The sequence below is a fragment of the Artibeus jamaicensis genome, unplaced genomic scaffold, assembly GCF_021234435.1.
Source record: "Artibeus jamaicensis isolate MK-2021 breed Jamaican fruit bat unplaced genomic scaffold, CSHL_Jam_final contig_718, whole genome shotgun sequence".
Classification (NCBI taxonomy): domain Eukaryota; kingdom Metazoa; phylum Chordata; class Mammalia; order Chiroptera; family Phyllostomidae; genus Artibeus; species Artibeus jamaicensis.
In genome coordinates this window covers 2915172-2938144 of record NW_026521936.1, presented here as the reverse complement: position 1 = coordinate 2938144, position 22973 = coordinate 2915172, and the positions used below count along the sequence as shown (strand labels likewise).

At 51.5% G+C, this 22973-nt stretch overlaps 1 protein-coding gene across 3 annotated transcripts; it reads right to left on the bottom strand.

Annotated features, from left to right (window-relative positions):
* Window positions 1–1703: 1703 nt before the first annotated feature.
* GIMAP8 (GTPase, IMAP family member 8) lies at window positions 1704–19376 on the bottom strand. Of its 3 annotated transcripts, none has more exons than XM_053671900.1 (7): window positions 19250–19376; window positions 12934–13600; window positions 10894–10939; window positions 7065–7688; window positions 5771–6325; window positions 3168–3791; window positions 1704–2427 (listed from the first exon to the last, which is right to left on the bottom strand). In XM_053671900.1, exons 1-7 carry the CDS (start codon window positions 19342–19344, stop codon window positions 1793–1795), a joined length of 3246 nt encoding a protein of 1081 aa, XP_053527875.1. In that variant the 5' UTR covers window positions 19345–19376; the 3' UTR covers window positions 1704–1792. The 3 variants fall into 3 exon arrangements, with proteins under 3 accessions (XP_053527875.1, XP_053527877.1, XP_053527876.1); XM_053671901.1 differs by having other exon boundaries at window positions 1904–2218; XM_053671902.1 differs by lacking the exon at window positions 5771–6325.
* Window positions 19377–22973: the final 3597 nt, after the last annotated feature.

Genomic DNA, 22973 nt, shown 5'->3' with positions numbered 1-22973 from the left:
ATAAACTTCTTGCATGCCTCAAGCTTTCTCAGCAAGTGCTTCTTGAAGGAACTAACATAACAGTATTGTCATCCCTACCCCAAGACTAGTCCTAAAGGATGGTGGAGATTTGCTACCTGGGAGAAGATGCCCACACATACCCAAACACACCAGCTCCTACGTGACATGCTTAGCCATGGGGGCACCCTGGGTGAGCTACCTGCCTGTAAACAGAAGGGAAGTTCCAGGAAGAAACACAATTGCCTCTAGACCTTGCCTCCCATGTACCTGGTTCTAATTTAGGTTACCCTTATTCATCCTCACTACAGTGAAGTGGGCAGAGTGGTACATTCCTGAGCTGGTGCCTAGCAAAGTGGCTGTCACCTGTGATCCAAGGCCCCAAGCACCAAAGATGCAAAAACTTGCCAGAGTTGAGGTATCTACTGCCTCTCTGAAGAGATATGCTCTTCCTCAAGACAGAAAACTAAATCAGGAGCACATGCATTCATGATATAGTTCATCTTTATTATTTCACAACTGAGCATACTGAAACACATATTCTCCAGAATTTATGACATAAAGGGTTATGCAAGGTACAAAAGTTAATAGTCATAGCTGGTACTCTTACAAATGGCTCAATCTTGAAGGTAAGCTGATACTTACAAAATCCACAGGACACGGATCCTGTCCCCAAAGCATCTATGGAGTGGTTATTATTGGAGTCGTCTGGCCCTTTAGCTGCTGGGAGAACATCCTGTAGTTCTCGTCTCACACAGCACCTCCAGCAGGCAGCGCTCACCCTTATCTGCTCACAGCTCAGTAGGACATCACCCACCCACCACCTGGGACAGAGAGGCAGCCTGGACTGCGGAGGCGTCACAAGAACAAGGCTGCACGGCTGGCTCCACACCTGCCTCAGCTGCGGGACCCCCGACAAGGGACACTGAAGCCCCTAGAGTGTTAGCTGTGACCATGTGAGTCCTCTGAGTTTTAACCTGATGCCGAACCCTCAGAAGGACAGAGAGAGAAAAGTGAGAGGGAGCCTTCTATACCCTTTGCTAGAGGAAATCTAGAATTATACTCAGAATCTTAAACCTTTGCCAGGTGGGCTAACCTTGGCAGTTCTACTGCACCTCTGAGTTTTGTTCCAGTCTGTTCACTCCATGTGATGACTTCACAGTACAATGTGTTCAAACCTCACAGAGTCATCCTCACACCCTCAGGGACAACAAAGACGGGGTGACTGGGTCCCTGTGCACTCAGCATTGAAAAGGAGGCAGCACCAGGGACAGCCACCTTGTGAGGAAAGGGCAGCTCAAGGGGCCAGCAGACCCAGCAGGCAGTGGGCCACCCAAGGAGCCCAGGTCCTCCTCCTGCCTCACGCTCCCATACCTGGAAGCCCTGGTTCCTGTGTAACTATATGTGTTCTGGCCACAGGCTGGCCTTGGCCTTGGTCCTGGTGTCTGTCCTGACTCCAATCTACCTACACAAGTAGGAGGAGGCTGGTGACTTGATTCAAACTGAACATCAGCCTCACCTCCGAAGCCATCTCCTTCCTCACTTCTCCTTGCTCCTTTATACTTCCTGCTGCTTGCCCCAGCCTGACAATGCATTTATATGGAGAGCTGATGCATCACAGGGTAAGGGCACTGACCCTCAGCCCCCAACATCAGGAACCCTCTTCCCACCCAGCAGTCCTCCCCTCTCCCACCCTCACCCCCACCCTCAGTGGGCCACTAATTGGAGACCCCAGGCATTTCACCCAGCTATGACCACCCTGTCTTTTCAATTCCTGAGCACTGGAAGGGAAAATTTATATTGCCAGCACCTTTGGCATTTTTTTGGCTGATGGTCCCCATGTACGAGAATATCCATCCCCTTTTTTATGGTTACCTATTAGCTCCCTGGCCATTTTCAAAAGGACTGCTACTTGGTCTTCCCTGGCCTGGCCAGTTGCATTGTTATTAAAAGCACAAACTCGCTCCGCTCCACACTTTCCAATTATCCCCTTCACAGCTCTGTCATCTGTGTTGGCACAGTAATAGTTGATGTCCTCGGCCCCCAGGTCTTCCTTCCGGGTGAAAAGCACAATCATGCGTTTCCTGACATCCTTTCCAAAGTGGTACTCCAGCATCTTCACCGCCTTTTCGTCCTCGTGAACGACCCGTCCCAGCTGGAGCACCAGGACCAGGACTGTATTCCCTCCACTGGTAGCCACATGGCGGCGGACCATCTCCAGCTGCAAAGCATCACGGGACATCAGGCAGAGCCCGGGGGTGTCCACCACCACGACGTCCTGCTCAGCCCCTATCCTCCTGGCCTTCTGGCACGTCTTGGTGACTGGCTGGGCTTGGAGCCGAGAGAGGAAGGCAGACCGCCCGAGGATGGTGTTCCCGGTGGCACTCTTCCCGGTCCCACTCCGCCCCACCAGGACGATGGTCAGAGCCCCTGTCACAGGAAAGCAGGAGAGAGCCATGACCTCAAGTGGATCCAGGTCCCCCCCTTCAAAGCCCTGCCACACACAGCTGCCGAGGATGCTCGGGAGCATCAGGGCCAACTCCCACCTGGCAGGACCAGCCCTGGCACAGGGATGGCTTCTTCCAGACACACACAAACTAGAAGCAGGACTTGGACCATAGTCCCTGTCTGGTGCTCACACACGGACATGCCACTGCTCCTCTCTCTCCATCTGCTGTTTTCTAGCAGCTTCCTTGACTCCCTGGCACCCTGTGGGTGCTTTGTTACTCTTCAGCAGTGCACCTGGGTCTAGACTGCTCACCTCACCTCTGTCTCCTGTTCCTGCTGTGACCGTGCGCCCCCACTGCCAACTAATGCTGACTGTACCATAGTCTCCAGGATGCGGTTCAGACATTACTTCACAGCATTACTTTTCGTGAAGAGGTGGCGACTCGTGCCCCCTGCCAGATGGAGCTAAAAGCCATTTCTCACTACATCCACTTTCAACTCCATCGGCCTTTCATTGGCATCCAAAGGCGCCTCGTGGTTATAGTGACAGTGCCCGCTGGCACTGTCCCGTGTGCCGTGAAAAGGTGGACCATAAGTTTCCCCACAGGTGGCGTCACAGGGGCCATATCATGTGTTTCCCGGTGGCGTCTCTCTGCCTTTGCCTGCAGAGTCCACGCGACCTTCTTCAAAGAGCATAGAACCTGCTTTCTGACGCGGCTTACCTTCCTCTGCAAAGCGGCAGGGCTGGTCTCCATTCTGCTGTGCCATGCACACCAGCCTCTGCAGGAGCTCGTCCACCTGGCTCTGCTCCTCCTCTTCTGTGGCCCTGCGGTGGAAGACGCTGAACCGGCCCCCACACTTCACCAGGAGCTCACGGAGGTCTGTGTTGCTGTTCAGAAACGTCTCTACTCCCTGGCCCCCTAGGTCTTCTTCCCTGGTGAGGAGAACGGTCATGTACTTAGTGACTTCGCCTGCAAAGCTGCTTTGGAGGGCGGCCAGCAGCTCCTTGTCTCTCTCCCCAAAGGAGCCCAGAGGGGTCACCAGCAGGAAGGCGTGGGGGCCCTCTGGGGTTTGTGTCCGAAGATCTGATATCAGGCCCTTTGAATAGGACAAGTCTGGACCATCGATGATCGTAATGTTCCTCTTCCTCCACATTCTGCTCTCGGACTTAAACTCTGTGGTTACCAGGAGGTCGCTGAACTTGGTCTCAAAGACATGCCTCCCCACCAGGCTGTTTCCGACTGTACTTTTCCCGGCACCATGCCTCCCAATGAGCAGGACCTTTAGTTCTGTCAGCCTGGGGCTCATCTCAGACCCCGTGGCCAGCGCCAGCTGCTCCCCTGGGCCTGTGGGATGAAAGGACACATTCTGAGTCTCTTCTTGCAGCTGGGCACAGAGATGGGGACTGTATGCTGGTCTCTCTTCCCTCTCAGTGTTTACAGAGAACAGTGTCAGTCCTGGGACTCAGCACAACCCTCGTCCTGGTCAGAGGCTGCCCTCCCACATGAAAGCTATGGAAGGGCCTGTGAACAGATTCACAGCTACGTCAAGAGTTGGAGATGGCCCAGGAAGATGCAAATGTGAAACTTGGCCTTCACTGGCCTTGGCCCTTACCATTCCTCTCATTTTGCAGCCAAAGATAAGTCCTGGGCATGCAGTCCCTAGGCTGAGGCAGGACCTGGGAGAATGTGCATTTACAATGAGCCTGAGCGGTAGACTCATTAAATCAGAGAATACAACTCAGAACTTAAAGGAAAATAGTGACCTACAGATACACAACTTGGCTGGATCTCCTGAACACGCTAAGTGAAAGAAGCCAGATACATAACCACTTGCTATATTAGCACATTACGTGAAGGTAAACTGATACCTTAAAAACACAAAGGACATAGGAAGTGTTCTAGCTGGTGTGCCTCAGTGGATTGAGCATGGGTCTGAGAACCAAAGGGTCGCTGGTTGCATCCCAGTCCAACCACATGCCTGGGTCGCATGCCAGGTCCCTAGCAGGGGGTGTGAGAGAGGCCAAGTCATATATATGATTTTCTTTCTCCTTCCCTTCCCTTCTTTCTAAAAAATTACCATTTTAAAGGGGAAAAAAGACAAATAACACGATCCTGTCCCCGAAGCATCTATGGAGTGGTTATTATTGGAGTCGTCTGGTTCTTCAGCTGCTGGGAGAACATCCTGTAGTTCTCGTCTCACACAGCACCTCCAGCAGGCAGCGCTCACCCTTATCTGCTCACAGCTCAGTAGGACATCACCCACCCACCACCTGGGACACAGAGGCAGCCTGGACTGCGGAGGCGTCACAAGAACAAGGCTGCACGGCTGGCACCACACCTGCCTCAGCTGCGGGACCCCCGACAAGGGACACTGAAGCCCCTAGAGTGTTAGCTGTGACCATGTGAGTCCTCTGAGTTTTAACCTGATGCCGAACCCTCAGAAGGACAGAGAGAGAAAAGTGAGAGGGAGCCGTCTATACCCTTTGCTAGAGGAAATCTAGAATTATACTCAGAATCTTAAACCTTTGCCAGGTGGGCTAACCTTGGCAGTTCTACTGCACCTCTGAGTTTTGTTCCAGTCTGTTCACTCCATGTGATGACTTCACAGTACAATGTGTTCAAACCTCACAGAGTCATCCTCACACCCTCAGGGACAACAAAGACGGGGTGACTGGGTCCCTGTGCACTCAGCATTGAAAAGGAGGCAGCACCAGGGACAGCCACCTTGTGAGGAAAGGGCAGCTCAAGGGGCCAGCAGACCCAGCAGGCAGTGGGCCACCCAAGGAGCCCAGGTCCTCCTCCTGCCTCACGCTCCCATACCTGGAAGCCCTGGTTCCTGTGTAACTATATGTGTTCTGGCCACAGGCTGGCCTTGGCCTTGGTCCTGGTGTCTGTCCTGACTCCAATCTACCTACACAAGTAGGAGGAGGCTGGTGACTTGATTCAAACTGAACATCAGCCTCACTTCTGAAGCCGTCTCCTTCCTCACTTCTCCTTGCTCCTTTATACTCCCTGCTGCTTGCCCCAGCCTGACAATGCATTTATATGGAGAGCTGATGCATCACAGGGTAAGGGCACTGACCCTCAGCCCCCAACATCAGGAACCCTCTTCCCACCCAGCAGTCCTCCCCTCTCCCACCCTCACCCCCCACCCTCAGTGGGCCACTAACTAGGAGACCCCAGGCATTTCACCCAGCTATGACCACCCTGTCTTTTCAATTCCTTAGCACTGGAAGGGAACATTTATATTGCCAGCACCTTCGGCATTTTTTTGGCTGATGGTCCCCATGTACGAGAATATTCATCCCCTTTTTTATGGTTACCTATTAGCTCCCTGGCCATTTTCAAAAGGACTGCTACTTGGTCTTCCCTGGCCTGGCCAGTTGCATTGTTATTAAAAGCACAAACTCGCTCTGCTCCACACTTTCCAATTATCCCCTTCACAGCTCTGTCATCTGTGTTGGCACAGTAATAGTTGATGTCCTCGGCCCCCAGGTCTTCCTTCCGGGTGAAAAGCACAATCATGCGTTTCCTGACATCCTTTCCAAAGTAGGACTCCAGCATCTTCACCGCCTTTTCGTCCTCGTGAACGACCCGTCCCAGCTGGAGCACCAGGACCAGGACTGTATTCCCTCCACTGGTAGCCACATGGCCGCGGACCATCTCCAGCTGCGAAGCATCACGGGACATCAGGCAGAGCCCGGGGGTGTCCACCACCACGACGTCCTGCTCAGCCACTATCCTCCTGGCCTCCTGGCACGTCTTGGTGACTGGCTGGGCTTGGAGCCGAGAGAGGAAGGCAGACCGCCCGAGGATGGTGTTCCCGGTGGCACTCTTCCCGGTCCCACTCCGCCCCACCAGGACGATGGTCAGAGCCCCTGTCACAGGAAAGCAGGAGAGAGCCATGACCTCAAGTGGATCCAGGTCCCCCCTTCAAAGCCCTGCCACACACAGCTGCCGAGGATGCTCGGGAGCATCAGGGCCAACTCCCACCTGGCAGGACCAGCCCTGGCACAGGGATGGCTTCTTCCAGACACACACAAACTAGAAGTAGGACTTGGACCATAGTCCCTGTCTGGTGCTCACACACGGACATGCCACTGCTCCTCTCTCTCCATCTGCTGTTTTCTAGCAGCTTCCTTGACTCCCTGGCACCCTGTGGGTGCTTTGTTACTCTCACCAGTGCACCTGGGTCTAGACTGCTCACCTCACCTCTGTCTCCTGTTCCTGCTGTGACTGTGCGCCCCCACTGCCAACTAATGCTGACTGTACCATAGTCTCCAGGATGCGGTTCAGACATTACTTCACAGCATTACTTTTCGTGAAGAGGTGGCGACTCGTGCCCCCCTGCCAGATGGAGCTAAAAGCCATTTCTCACTACATCCACTTTCAACTCCATCGGCCTTTCATTGGCATCCAAAGGCGCCTCGTGGTTATAGTGACAGTGCCCGCTGGCACTGTCCCGTGTGCCGTGAAAAGGTGGACCATAAGTTTCCCCACAGGTGGCGTCACAGGGGCCATACCATGTGTTTCCCGGTGGCGTCTCTCTGCCTTTGCCTGCAGAGTCCACGCGACCTTCTTCAAAGAGCATAGAACCTGCTTTCTGACGCGGCTTACCTTCCTCTGCGAAGCGGCAGGGCTGGTCTCCATTCTGCTGTGCCATGCACACCAGCCTCTGCAGGAGCTCGTCCACCTGGCTCTGCTCCTCCTCTTCTGTGGCCCTGCGGTGGAAGACGCTGAACCGGCCCCCACACTTCACCAGGAGCTCACGGAGGTCTGCGTTGCTGTTCAGAAACGTCTCTACTCCCTGGCCCCCTAGGTCTTCTTTCCTGGTGAGGAGAACGGTCATGTACTTAGTGACTTCGCCTGCAAAGCTGCTTTGGAGGGCGGCCAGCAGCTCCTTGTCTCTCTCCCCAAAGGAGCCCAGTGGGGTCACCAGCAGGAAGGCGTGGGGGCCCTCCGGGGTTTCTTTCCGAAGATCTGATATCAGGCCCTTTGAATAGGACAAGTCTGGACCATCGATGATCGTAATGTTCCTCTTCCTCCACATTCTGCTCTCGGACTTAAACTCTGTGGTTACCAGGAGGTCGCTGAACTTGGTCTCAAAGACATGCCTCCCCACCAGGCTGTTTCCGACTGTACTTTTCCCGGCACCATGCCTCCCAATGAGCAGGACCTTTAGTTCTGTCAGCCTGGGGCTCATCTCAGACCCCGTGGCCAGCGCCAGCTGCTCCCCTGGGCCTGTGGGATGAAAGAACACATTCTGAGTCTCTTCTTGCAGCTGGGCACAGAGATGGGGACTGTGTGCTGGTCTCTCTTCCCTCTCAGTGTTTACAGAGAACAGTGTCAGTCCTGGGACCCAGCACAACCCTCGTCCTGGTCAGGGGATGCCCTCCCACATGAAAGCTACAGAAGGGCCTGTGAAGAGATTCACAGCTACGTCAAGAGTTGGAGATGGCCCAGGAAGATGCAAATGTGAAACTTGGCCTTCACTGGCCTTGGCCCTTACCATTCCTCTCATTTTGCAGCCAAAGATAAGTCCTGGGCATGCAGTCCCTGGGCTGAGGCAGGACCAGGGAGAATGTGCATTTACAATGAGCCTGAGCGGTAGACTCATTAAATCAGAGAATACAACTCAGAACTTAAAGGAAAATAGTGACCTACAGATACACAACTCAGCTGGATCTCCAGAACATACTAAGTAAAATCCACTGGATGCAAAATCACATGCTATATGGGCACACTATGAAGTTCAAGAACAGACCAGATTACCTGATGCTGGTAGGAGTCTGGAGAGGTGATGGAAATGTTCCACGTCTTTACTAGGGGTGTCCAACCTGTGGCCATAGGCCACATGGGACCCAGGGTAGCTAGGAATGTGGCCCATCACCACACCATAAATTTACTTAAAACATTATGAGGGAGTGAACCTGCTCACTCCTCCTCTGCTTCCGAAGGGTCCAGGCAGGGGGCGACGGCTCAGTGAGCCTTGGGATGAGTGCAGTGTTATAATAATGTGGCCAAGATGGAGGCGTAGGTGGAAGCACTGCACCTTCTTGCACAACTAAGTTTAAAAACAACAAAGTTTTAACAACAAAAACGCAGCCAAAACACAGAAAATTGAACTTCACATAAGTCTGACAACAACGAACCCTTCAGGCAAACCAGTAGAGGGGCAGAGCCAGCAGCAGAGCAGGTTGGGCAGGAAAGATCCACCGGACCGACTAGATCGCGCAACCCAGGTGTGCCAGCAGCCGTGGGCAGATCCCAGGTGTGGAGAAGCAGGCGGACCCACTGAGGGCTGATTAAGGTCACATATTTGTACGCAGATAAACCAGTGAAGGAGCTAGCAGTGAGACGGACCGCGCAGGCCCCAGTAGCAGGAAGCGGCAGAGGGGACCGCCATTGTCCCTCTCTGACTCCACCCCCACCTAGAGCGTCACAAACCAGCGACCTGGGTGGCCCCGCCCTGGTGAACACCTAAGGCGCCTCTCCTCATACATAACAGGCATGAACAGATCAAAGCATGGCTCAAGAATAACTCAGAGCCCCAGAGCCAATAAATCTAAGCAATGAAGAAAGAGCCAAACTTTCAGATGCACAGTTCAAAACACTGGTGATCAGGATGCTCACAGAACTGGTTGATTTTAGTCACAAATTAGAGAACATAGGAAGGCTAAACTAATTGAAATGAATGGAAATACACAGGAAACCAATAGTAATGGAAAGGAAACTGGGACTCAAATCAAAGGAGTGGACCAGAAGGAGGAAAAAAAATGACCAAACAGAAAAGGATGAAGAAACAAGAATTCAAAAAAAATGAGGAGAGGCTTAGGAACCTCCAGGACATCTTTAAACACTCCAACATCCAAATTATAGGGGTACCAGAAGGGGAAGAGGAATAGCCAGGAGTGGAAAACTTATTTGAACAAATAATAAAGGAGAATTTCCCCAATCTGGCAAAGGAAATAGACTTCCAGGAAATCCAGGAAGCTCAGAGGGTCACAAAGAAGTTGGACCCAAGAAGGAACACACCAAGGCACATCATCATTACATTAGCCAAGATTAAAATGAAGGACAAAATACTAGAAGCAGCAAGAGATAAGGGGACAGTCACCTACAAAGGAGTTCCCATCAGACTGCCAGCAAATTTCTCAAAAGAGACCTTGCAGGCAAGATGGGGCTGGAAAGAAGTATTCCAAGTCATGAAATCCAAAGACCTACATTCAAGATTGCTCTATCCAGCAAAGCTTTCATTTAGAATGGAAGGGCAGATAAAGTGCTTCTCAGATAAGATCAAATTCAAGGAGTTCATCATTTCCAAGCCCTTATTATATGAAATATTAAAGGGACTTATCTAAGAAAAAGAAGATAAAAAAGATGAACAGTGAAAGGACAGCAGACTCACAGTTATTAAGAACCACACCTAAAACAAAAGCAAACTAAGAGGACAGCTAGATCAGGAACAGAACCATAGAAATGAAGATCACATGGAGGGTTAGCAACAGGGGAATGGGAGAAGGAGAAGGGGGGAGAAGGCACAGAAAATAAGTAGCATAGATGGTAGGTAGAAAATGGATAGGGGGGAGGGCCAGAATAGTAGGGAAAATACAGAATCTAAAGAACTTGAGACACATGGTCATAAACTAAAGGGGGGGATGGTGGGGGAGGGGGTGTGCAGGGTAGAGGGGAATGAAGGGGGGGAATAGAACAACTATAATGGCATAATTAATAAAATATATTTTAATAAATAAATTAAAAAAAACATTATGAGATGTTTTTGTGATTTTGTGTAGAATATATTTAACGTGTTGCCAAAGACAACTCTTCTTCTTCCAATGTGGCCCAGAGGCACTAAAAGATTGGACACCTTCTAGATGGTGGTTGTAGATACGCAGATGTGTATGAAGTCCCTCAGTTGTGTACTTAAGATTTGTACATTTTACTCTATGTAAATTCTACCTCAACAAATTGCAGTAAAAACCTGCACCCCAAAGCTGTCTCTCCACACATCCCCTGTTCCCACCTGTGACCCTAGGTCAATGCCAAAACTACACACTGTTGAAATGGCAGAGTCAGCAGCTTCAGGAATAGTCACTGGGTCTGCATCACCCGGAGCACGGTGTGGACCAGCTTTGCACCTTGTTTGCACAACAACTCTGGAAGGGGAGTGAACGCGGCATTTAAAGAAAGCAGCTGAACTCTGGCTGGTGTGGCTCAGTGGATTGAACACCAGTCTGCAAACCAGAGGGTTGCCGGTTTGATTCCCAGTCAGGGCACATACCTGGGTTGCAGGCCAGGTCCCCAGTAGGGGGCATGCAAGAGACAACCTCACACTGATGTTTCTCTCCCTCTCTATCTCCCTCCCTTCCCGTCTCTCTAAAAATAAATAAAATCTTTAAAATAATACAGATAGGAGCTTAAAGTTTTTTAAGGGTCATCTTACCATATGGACCATCCATCTTCTGCAACGTGCCTTCTTCCGCACAGTCCTAGAAAATAAAGAGGAAAGAGGACAGGTGATGGATGCAGATCTCAAATCTTCTCTTAGCTCTACATCAACTCCAGTTCAAGCGTAAGCTCTCCAGAGGCGAGAGCTTGCATTCCTTGGTTATGAATACAGTTTTCATTCACGTTTTTCAGTCACAGAAACCAGGGGTGTCCAACCTTTTTGTGTCCCTGGGCCACACGGAAGAAGAATTGTCTTGGGCCACACATTAAATACACAAACACTAACGAACACTGATGAAGAAAAACAAGGTCTGTACCTAGTTTTCGTGAGATCCATCACCACAGATGAGCAGAAAGTCCTCACATAATAACCATGATTATGCAGCGAGCGGCCCTTTCGATAATCTCTTAACATCACTGAGCAAGTCCCAAGTTTGTGGTCACTATTATAGAAAGTGCACATATCTAAGCAATGGAATGTCACTAATTTTTTTAAATGTTTTTTATTATCAAAGTACAAGAAGAGAGGACAACCTAAAACTAGCAGGATGTTTGACACTTTATTTGAGAAATACCGCGTCAGAATCTAGTTTGATAGACGTGGTTGCAATTCTCAGTAAGCTCTCAGGGTGCTCATCAGATATTTTGTTTCTTACTTTACAATTGTCGTGTTTCATTCTTGAAAATAGTTGCTCGCAATGTAGATGCTGCCCAATAGCGATGACACGAGTAAGGCATGGTGGGGCGAGCACTCGCGCAAGTAGCAAGAGCAAACATGTTTATTTTATGTGACATTTGTGACACACAATCACAAGAAAATCTCACAATGTTTTAAGTAAATGTACAATTTTGTGTTGGGCCGTATTCACAGCCATCCTGGGCCACATGCAGCCCTTGGGCCATGGGTTGGACACCCTTGCCACAAATTGTCACTCTGGCTACGTAAAATGGATAGCGGAGTAAGAATGAATGACTTTGGTAAACCAGTATATTCGAGAGAAGAGGCTGGCTGGGACCAGGTGGTGGCCGTGGGCATGGAGTCAAGCAGGTGGGTTCCAGGTGCGTGATCACGCAGACTTGAGGATTTCCCAGACAGCAGGTGCTGGCTGGGCAGGGGGGTGAGGGGGGTCACAGCCACACCCAGGTTTGGGTTCAAAGAGTGTGGTGAGCAGCACATCCATTCACGGAATTGAGAGGAAAACACAAGCCTCACTGATTAAGAGGGAAAACTAGCCCTGGCTAGTGTGGCTCAGTGAAATGAGCACTGGCCTGAGAACCGAAAGGTCGCTGGTTTGATTCCTGGTCAGGGCACATGCCTGGGTTGTGGGCCAGGTCCCCAGCTGGGTGCATGCAAGAAGCAACCCGTCAATATTTCTCTCACACATTGATGTTTCCCTTCTTCCCTTGCTGTCACTCTAAAACTAAATAAGACTTAAAAAAAAACAAGAGGGGGAAACCAGAAGTTTAGACACATGAAGTCTGAGGTCCTATATGAGAGCCTGGTAGAGAAGTCAAGTAGCCGTTGGGTAAAGGACTCAGAACTCAGAGGAGAGACTGGACTAGAGCTACTAATTCAGAAACTGCTGGCAGTAGATGGAGCTCAAAGCTGCACAACGTAGCATCACCAGAGGATAGACTAGAATCAAACTGGGTGGATGCCAACTTTTAGAGCTCGTTGCAGGAGAACGAGGCTACCCCCAGAGTGGCCAGAAGGGGACAGGGGGCGGGGAGGCTGAGGGGACAAGAAGAAGACAGTCCTATTGAAGCCAGGGGCGTCTAATGAGTCATTAGTATCCAGAAATATGAGGGGTAAAGTCCAACAAGGACGCCGAGGTATCCATTAATTTACCAATAAATGATTTGTCCAAAGGCTAATATTGCAAGTGACCTACCGTCTGGAGCCTCATCATTGTAGATCATGTATAAACAGTCCTTTAAATAAAACCTGTTAAACTGTTCCCTTGTCTGGGCCCAGCTCCTTCCCACTGGCTCTAACCACAGAGAGACCCTGGGAGACCTTAACGGGAATTCTCACCCGGAATCTGCCGCCTTTGTTTCTGCAGTTCCTGCAATAGGGTCCTCCGTTCGCCTCCACCAAACGCTTGACCATGTCAATGAGCTCCGCCACCTGGAGGGCCCGCTCAGCCTCCCCCACCTTGTTGTTGAAAGCGCAGTATCGGCTTCCGTGGATTTCAACCAACTCTCGGACCGAGCTGTTTTGGTCAAGGTAATCCTGCATGGAGACATTCCCCAGATCCTCCTTCCTAGTGAAGATGATAATGGTGTGTCTCCTGGCTTCCTCTCCAAACACCTTCCTGATGCCCTCAATGGCCTGTCTGTCTTCCTCCGCACAGTGGCCGATGGGGATCACCAGAAGCAGGGCGTGGAGGTTGGGGGCCGAGAGCTCCAGGCAGCATTTCACGTGTCGTTGCTTGTCTTCGGCACAAGCTGTGGAGGAGAAAAGGTCGGGGGTGTCGATGACCACCACCTTCTCGCCCATCACGTCCCCGCTCTCTCTCTGGCAGGCTTCCGTCACCATCCGTGCACTGAATCTGGACGTGAACACATCTTTGCCCAGAATGGTGTTTCCTGTGGCGCTTTTCCCTGCGCCCTTCTTCCCCAGGAGGAGGAGCCTCAGTGCCCCCGGGGAGCATCCCTGCTCCTGCTCGGAAGCTTCCTCTGGACACAGACTCCTGCTGCACCTGTGGGGGCAAAGGGCAGCAGGTCAGGGTTCGACTGACAAGCAGGGTGAACAGAGGAACTGCAAGAAAGTGTGCACACTCTCTTTTATTTTTAACCCTCCCACAAGGACTTTTTCTCATTACCTTTTTTATTTTTTATTTTTGAGAGAGAGGGGAGAGAGAAAAACCTTCAGTGTGAAAAAGAAACATCAACTAGTTGCCTCCCATATGCACCCTTGACCAGGGATTGAACCCACAACCTAGGCATGTGCCCTGACCTGGAATCAAACCCACAACCTTTCAGTCTGTAGGACGATGCTCCAACCAACCAAGCCAGGCTGGCCAGGACAAAGTGCATGCTCTTTTTGACTCAAGTTCCACCTCCCCACCCCCGAGGATTTAGGCTACTGAAGTCCTAGACTCAGACTCGACTGGAACAAGAAACACTGTTTGCCAGGGTTGTGCTCATTTGTGAAATAAGCCCATAGTGGTCACATGTCCTTGTGGACTTCACTAAACCAACAACCCCCTTCTCCACTCACCTGATCCCCACTTACCTGCTGGGAGAAACCTAGACACGCTCTGTGACAGAATAATACCCCCGCCCCCAACCACCAGATGTCCATGTGCGAATCCCGGAACCTGTGATGTCATCGCCTTTAGTAGTAAAAAGGACTTTGCCAATGTGATTGGGCTCTTCTGATGGACAGAGAATCTCGGATCAGCCAGCTGGGTTCCACGTAAGCACATCATAAGAGGCCTTAAAGATGGAGGCAGGGAAGTCGGAGTGAGGGAAAGGAGCATGAGAGCGTGAGTGCTCTGGGGAGTCAGACAGGGAGAGATTTGAAAAGGGCACCCTGCCGGCCTTGGCGATGGAGCAGACTCTACAAGCTGGAAAAGCCAAGGACTCAGGCTCCCCCACGGAGCCCCCAGAAGGATCACAGTCCTGTTCCACAACTCGGTGTTAGGAATTCTGACCCCCAGAACTGTAAAATAATAAATTCGGGGAGGGTTTTCACGACTGAGTTGTAGCAATGTGCTACAGCAGCACCAGGAAACGTATATGCTCTATCTCCCAGCCAACCTTCCAAACAGGAGTGTCCATGTGACCCACATCTAGTTGGTGACAGTTGAGGGGACATTTCCTTGGGCCTTCTATAAATACTATTGTGCTGTTGATGCCAGGGACCAGCTTCACCAAGAGCTCCTCTTCCCTTTCTTTTTGCATGGAATTTAAATGTGATGTCTGGAATTGCAGATGCCATCGTGGGGCAATGAGGTAACAAATAAGATAATAAAAAGTCAGGTGTGAGCCATTCCAGCCAAAGGAGGGCAGAGCAGAAGATAACAGGATCCCCAATGACATCACTGAGCTACCTTGAGCCACCTCTCTGTTAAAGAAACACCTACTATTCTTACAATTTAAGCTGTTGCATTGCCAAGTGCGAGTCACCAATTACCAATATTGCCAGCAGCTGGGTTCCAGAGAGAACTGCAGAATGTCAGACCTCCCTCAGCCCTGCTGAATCAACATCAGCAACTCAACAACTTCCAGGTGGTTCCCATGAACAGCAAGTTTGAGAGTCTACAGGGTCCAGTTTCCCAGCACCGTCCCACTGAGCAGCCCCTCCGTCAGAGGCCAAGCACCCACGTGTCCCTGAGTCTGTCCCCAGCTTCTCTGTTGTGCCCACTGGACTCTTGGTCTCTTCCTGAGCCACGGTGTCTTCATCACTGAAACCAATGCGACTTCATCATTTACCCGATTGGTCTCATTTACCTGATCAAGTGGGTGCCAACCCCTTGCTGCTGTTCAAAATTCCCTCGCTAGTCTTGGCTTTCTAATCTCTTAGAGGGCTTTTAACACCAGTTGTCACTTTTTTGGAGGAAATCTTGATGAAATTTTGCACGACATTGATTGAATTCGTACTTAAGTTTGAGAAGAACCGGCATCTTCATGGTGTTGCTACTCCCTTCATTCTCCTTGTTGATCAGTTTTCAGTATGTTCTGATCTCAGCTGTCATTTCTTGGCCCATGAATTAAGACAAGTGATGATCAAATTTAAAAATGTGTGGGGAGACTGGCCACCATTGATTTCCAATGTTACTGCGCTGTGGGCAGAGAATATCTGTGTAAAATATGTATTTGTCATTGGCTGAGATTTACTTGTTGGCCCAATAAAGTTTTTGTCAATGTTTCATGTGGGCTTGAAGAGAAGGTGTAGCCTGTAATTGTGGGTGCTTTTCCCAGTTGAGGACCCTACCTTGTGCCTGCCACCTTAGCTCCAGACACCCAGAATGTCAGCCCGCCCTCCCCTGAACTCCTCTTCCCCTGCCCACCTGGAACACTCCTTCCCACTCTTCACCACGCCACTTAAAAGTCACCTCCATGCCAAGCCTTTCCTGATTTTCCCAGATTGAATGGATCATCAGCTCTTTTTTGGACTTTGGTCTCCCTGCTTCTAACCTTCTCCCAGAGTCTCAAACAAAGGACGAATGATAGCACTCATCAGTCCAAAGTCCCGAAGGGCTTCCCGGGCTGTGTAGTGGTCCAAGACCCCACCCAATCCGAGCCCTGGATGCCTCCCCAACCTCCTCCTCCGCCCCTTCTCCACCTCAGTTTATCACATCAGCCTCCCTGCTGTTCCCCAAACATGCGACCTTGGGGCTTTGTGCTGGCTGTTCATCTGAACTCGAACATTCTTACCCCCCGGACTTGTGTGAGGCAGGTTCACTTGCGATGCATCCCTACTGTATCACCCCAGTGGCACACAAGTCCTTCAGTCCCCTCTATTGAAGAGCACCCTGAACCCCAGCACCCACTGCCGCCCCCTTTCACATCGTGTGCTAACTCGACTTTCATTTTTGTGCAACCCCGCCCGTAGAAGGTAAGTTCCGTGAAAACGGAGACTTGCCTGTTTTGTTCAGCCCCGTTCCTACCACAGACATAAAGAAAGCACCCGACCAGCACTTGCTCGGGACTGAGCACGTGGCGTTTGACTTGAAGGACAAAGAAATGCAGCTGAAGAAAGCGAGGGATGAGAAAGGCCCTTTTCTGAGTTGTTGATTGATAGCTCAGACCTTTTGGAGAACAGTGGCCTGTAAAGGACGTGGTTGTCTAACCACTATGCCGTCCGCCTGAAACTAATAGAAAAATAATACTGCACGAAAACTGCAATGGAAATATAAAGAATAATATATTAAGAAAGACCTAAAAAACTATTCTAAGCAGTCCAAAGGAGGGCACATGCCCAGTTGGTCTACTTGTGTTTCGTAAAGGCAAACATAAAATGCAACCATTTCATTTCGTCATTCTTGCTGAGAACACTTGTGTGCGGTAGAGGAAGGGTGTGTTAAAAAGGGACCCATGCCACTGTCCAACACCCTGAGTGTATCCCCTCTGATTTTAAGATATGATGATGTGAGTATAAAGGCTTCGTGGCCCCAAACAAGAAGCCACCGAACTACAGGCAACGGCCCACCACAGAGGAACCTCACTGGAAGCACGGAGACAGAAGAGGTGCTGACCCTCCTTCAAGAAGCCCCACCAGGAAGGACCCACACCAGGCAGAAGTGAGGACACGTTCACCAGGGCCAGAGACTCTTCTCCAATTTTCTTTTTAAAATGTTAATCCTCACCTGAGGATATGTTTATTATTATTATTATTATTATTATTATTATTATTATTGATTTTAGAGAGAGAAAAGAAGAGAGAGACATCGATGTGATTGAGAAACGTTCATCAGTCGCCCTCTGCACAAGCCACAACCAGCATCAAACCCACAACCTAGGTCTGTGCCCTGACTGGGGACTGAACCTGCAACCTTTTGGTGCAAGGGACGATGCTCCAACCAAGCCAGCCACTCGCCTGGGCTCTTCCCTGGTACCTTCTGGTCCTCTCTGACATGACTCAAGATGCACAGCCCATCCGCCTCAGCCCAAAAATCACACCTCAGAACCATGACTCCAGGAGGAAGAGTCTCCTTCGTGGCCTATGTCCAATCACTGTTGGGGGTCTTCTAAGAGCATCTTCTTGCTCTGACACTGCCATATGAAGACACCCTTACCCGAACAGGAACAGAATCACAGAAATGGAGATCGTGTGGAGGGTTATCAGCAGGGAGGGCAGTGGGGAGATTGGGGGGAAAGGTACAGGGAATAAAAAACATAACTGGTAAGTACAAAATAGGAGGAGTTAAAAATAATATGAGAAATGGAGAAGCCAAAGAACTTATACGTGTGACCCATGGACATGAACTACGGTGGGGGAATGCTGGTGGAAGGGGGTTGCAGGGTGGAGGAGAATAAAGGAGAGAAAAAAATGGGACAACTGTAATAGCATAATCAACAAAATATATTTTTTTAAAAAGAAGAAACTCTGTTTCGCATGTGTGCAACTGTTAACTTACTTTTGCCGCATCCACTCCATAAACGGAGCGAGATGAGGGGCGCTGAGCGGGGTGTGAGGAAGGCAAGAGAAACAGTCTGTACAAGTGCAGGGACACTGATGTCACTTTGAACAGTAAAAGAGAAGTGACTTCCTGCTGTATTCCAAACCAGGGAAGTGGTATTATTTCTGTACATTATGAAAAAAAAAATAAAAACACTAGCGGACCAAGAAACAGAGACTTCCCACAGGTGTGGAGAAGAAAGGACTTTCTTTCCCAAGTAAACGCCATTGTTTACTTGGTCCCCATCAGACTGTGACTAAACGACATGGGCCCCACTCTTTCCAGCAGAAGATGCCACACGGAATCAAGATTCTTTCTCTCTCCCTCCCTCTCCCTGTCTCTCTGTCTCTCATTTCTACACTGCCCAACCCATACCGTTTCCTCCCAGGCATATAGAAAACCCTTTTAAGGACAAAAGGAAACCCCCCCTCCCCCCTCCCTCCCTGTTTCCTTTACCAGCCCCCCTGAGATCACCCCAGGCCACTGGGGAGACTCCGGCAGAGCTCCGGAGAGAAAGAGAAAGCAGCTCCCTCTTAAGCTCTAGTCGCGACTCTCGACAGTCTCCACCTTCTCAGCCGGCAGCCCTCGCAAAGCTGGGGGCTTGGGGCGGGGGACGAGGGCGCAGGATTCCTCCCACCTCCGCAGTTCACCGGCACGGAAAAGGTGGTCGGGGGAGCTTCCAGAGCGCGGCCTGGGGAGGCCTGGGTCAGGCGTCGGGAAGAAGTGAAAGTGTGTGGGGGCAAGAGCCCAAGCGGCTTAGATGGGGGTGAGATCAGAACTATGATTTCTGGCAAACCTCGACCACTTTCAGGGTTCAGGTATGGGAACCTGAGAGAGCAAAGGTTCGAGAATATTCAAAAACTGATTGTGGGAAATCAGAGTCCGAACTGCCGCCTTCGTGGGGAGGGGGGAAGGCACGCTCGGGGCGAGGCGCAGCCCCGAAGTCAGGGGATCCCCGAGGATCAGGGGACCCCGTTCACGTTCCCTCCCCTGCCCCTCCCACTAGGCCTTCATCCCAGTCTTGGGGGAGCAACCCTCCCAGAGCCTCCCCCGCCCCAGGAAGGTGGGAGCCTCTGCCCCCACCCCGCGGGGCTGGGACAACGAGAGCTGAACAAGGAGGAACCATTTCGGAGGTCCTGAGAGCGCACCCTCCATGCGGCTCCTGTCCCCTCTCTGGGTCCAGGGCCCAGGGGGTGTCGGCACACCTCTGCTCGCATATACCTTGCTCCTGTCTGCTGGCCTGTCACAGTCTCAGAACTTGCTCCTGTCCCCTGGCCTGTCACAGTCTCGGAACCTTCACGCTCGGCTGGCTCCATTCTCGCTGGTTGAAGCAGCTGCCGGGTGCGCTCCCGCCCTCAGAACCCTAAAGCAGTGGTGGGAGGGGCGGGGCCAGTAAGGCGGGGGCGGGGCCTGGGGGCGGGGCGGGGTCAGAAGAGTGGGGCGGGGCCGGTGAGAGCGGGGGCGGGGTCAGAAATGCGGGGGCGGGGCCAGCCCTGCGGGCCCGGAATCTTTCTGATCACTAGGGTTTCTGAGAAGGAAGTTTCTAGACACGCGTTTCACCGAAACAGGAAACAATTGCAACCGACAGGAAGCTCAGATTTAGTACTAGGCCACAGATAGAACAACGTCTGGGGCGGCGGGGTTAGGGAAGGACAGGCGCACACCTTCCAGGGCGCCGGCCCCCTTGGGCGTTCTCACAACAGCACGGCCCCTTGTGCAGCTACAGCATGGACGGGTGGGGGACAAACGGGAGGGTCGCTGGAAATGGGCCATTATGCCCTGGGCACCGCGAGCTGTCTGGGAGGCTTCCTGCTGCTAGGAACAGAAACGACGGCACCTTTAGGGGCTGCAATGAAGACGTCGTTCCCACCAGCAGCTCCCTGGCCTCTGTCCACCCTGAAACAACCTTGACAGTCGGTAACAATTCCTCGCCTCCTCTTCCAGGAAGCCAAACCCCCGGCCTGAGGAACCCTCAGACTAACGCTGCTGCTTCCTAGGCCAAGAATTCTTTTCCTGAGCTAGTAAAGCGCTTGAAATGCTGACACGTCCATGCTTTCAAGTAGTTCATCCAACCAAAGTCCCTTGGTGAGAAGCCAAAGCGTCCCAAAGCCTCCCACGACAGAAAGAAGCGGAACACGGAGCAAGACCTTTTCACATTGTATTTCGAGTGGTAAAAACAACACAAGACAAAGCAGGATAAAGCACATTACATGGACCATCATAGCCATTTTCAGGTGTGCAGTCCAGCGGCCTGAAGCTCCAGGACTCGTCCTCCCTGCCACGCTGGGAGACGCGAATTCCCCTCCCCTCCCCTCCCCTCCCCCCTCCCTCAGCCCTGGGAACCCCCTTCCTGCTTCCACTCCTAAGACTTTGATGACTTGAGATACTTCATACTGGGGCGAAATCAGACCGGGTGTGCCCCGTGGAGACTGGCTTTTTTTTTCTTAATGTCATGGCTTTGGGGTTCATCCATGAGAGAAGACTTGTAACTGGGATGCAGTGAGAGACTGGCCATTCCGTGAACTTGACCTCACGCTTTCACACCAGGCTTGGTCTTTGAAATGCCCGAGGTGCTGAGCTGTCTGAGACGTGGTCCAGGAAGGAGGGGCAGGCTTTCAGCCGCCGCACTGTCCCCAGGGGGCACCTTCTCCTGGCCTGGTCTTGTCTGGATGCTGAAGGGATGCTGCCACTGCCCAGCAGGGGCTTCGGGCTATGGCTACCCCGAGGGGGGACACTGACAAGGCCTCTCCTGTCCCCCACCCCATCTACTACCCCATTCATAAGAAGGTCCCCCAAGGCTCCCACCCTGGGGCATTAGGTCCACTTGCATTGACTCCATTCTGTGAAAGATAAGACCCCTGCCACGGTGGCTCACCCGAGCTGTGTCACTCCCAAAAGCAGTCGGTTCTGGGGCAGAGCCACAGGCCTGACCGGCTAGCGTGTCCTCAAAACAGACAACAGAGTAAACTAAGAAAAAGCACACTTCACCTGAGGACATTTTTTCATTGCTTTTAGAAATCGAGGAAGAGAGAGAAACATCAATGTGAGAGAGATACGTAGGCGCCCAAGCACCAGGGAATTGAACCCACACACTTTTTTCACGGGAAAATGCTCCAACCAACGGAGACACACCAGCCAGGGCTTACACTTGTTCTTAAATAAAATACGAAATTTTGAGGAGCACGCTGGATAAAACCAAAGCTTCAGTGAACTCCGCAATGATTGAGCAGGTTTTCTGTCCGCTGAGCTGACGGTTTTACTAAATGATCCTCCTGCACACAGATTTTGGGAGAATTGATGTTCCCGCATAGAAAGGCTGCCTCAGGTCCCTGCTGTGCCCTGATCTGGGGAAGGATGGAGGCTGACTGCCCCCTAGTGGCTATGTGGCTAATGACAAGGACAGGGCAGGGCTGGGAGCGCTGGCTCTGCAGGGACCACACCCGTCCTCCCAGCCCCTCCCGGACTCTCTGGGCTTCCGCGCGTCCTAACGGCCAGGAAGACCCAGGTGCTGCCAGCCACGTGGAGGCTGCCAGGCGCCGCACTTGACGATTCACAGCACCAATCCCCGACGCAAGGCGCTCCTCCGATGATGAGAAGACACTAGACCTGGGGGGCTGAAACAGTGTGGCTGGCGCATGGTCCTGATGCGCTCCAGGTGCCCTGGGGACGGAGAGGAAGCTCCGCAAGCCCCGCGAGATAAAGAAACAACGGAGTGGAGACAGACTCAGAAACAAATCCGTGGACCGCCGGGGACTGTGGCAGGTCCCACAATGGCGGGGATGACAAGGAAGAAGACCCCCCCCCCCCCCCGCCAGCTCCCCACCAGCCGTGTCTGCCCGAAGGCTGGGAGGAAGTTCTCCGTGCAGGACCCGCGGCAGAGGGAGAAGGGCAAATGCCTGGGCATCCGGGGTGCTGAGAGCAGCTTGGCCGGGGGGTGTGGGGGGTACAGAATTGGGCTGGAGGTAGGAGGACGGTCCAAGCTACTGCAAGAGTCTAAGCTAGAAACTCGGACGTGGACTCATATCGCGACAGTGACCATGGGTGACGGGAAAGAGAACCAATCTGTGACCTATTTAGGGGAGGGAAACAATCGTTTTTAAAAGAGAAACTCAGTGCTGCTGTGGCAATGGTTCAGGCTGCTGTGACAATGGATGAAGGGCACGCTAGTCACAGCTAGACAGTGTCACTTCAGAAAAGCAATGTTATTACATGTTTTACTTCCAAGACAAAAAAAAATGTATTTCCCACAGTTTGGGCAGATGGCAGTAAAGTGTGTCCTATAACTAAATGTGTATATTTTGACAGTTTTCTGGTAGAATTAAATGTCTTATTCAAACAGAGTCCTTCTTTGTTACAATAATTAGTCTGAACAAATGATAGGTTTCTTTTAAACTTTTGCCCAGGCTGGATGGTTCAGTTAGTTAGAATGTCGTCCTAATACATCAAGGTTGCAGGTTCGATCCCCAGTCAGGGCACTTACAAGAATCAACCAATGAATGCACCAGGACTATTGATGATCTTGCAATTAGAACAAGTACAGACAGTAAAGAACACTGATGTAGGTTAGAGTTTTCAAAAAGATTATGTACAAAACATAGCAAACGGCACGATGAATTCTGTAAACGTGTAGAAACAGTTCGCTCAGATTCATGTCAAACCTGCTGCCCCCAGCAGGACCAAAGAGATGCACTCTCCATTCTTGTCCCCCTCGGGGATGAGGAGAATTTAGAGGGGGGGGAATGCAGTAGGGACTGAATGGGACATTCCGAGAAATGAAAGCTCAGGTAGTGCTCTTGGGGACAGTGGAAGTGAAGACGCAGGCCTTGACATGAGCAGACAAGTCCGCAGTTATCGCGAAGACGAGCGAGAAGATTGGGCGGAAGGAGACGAGGCACCTCCCCCTGGGCCAGCGCTCACTGAAGCTGTGAGTGCTGCTCGGCCCAAC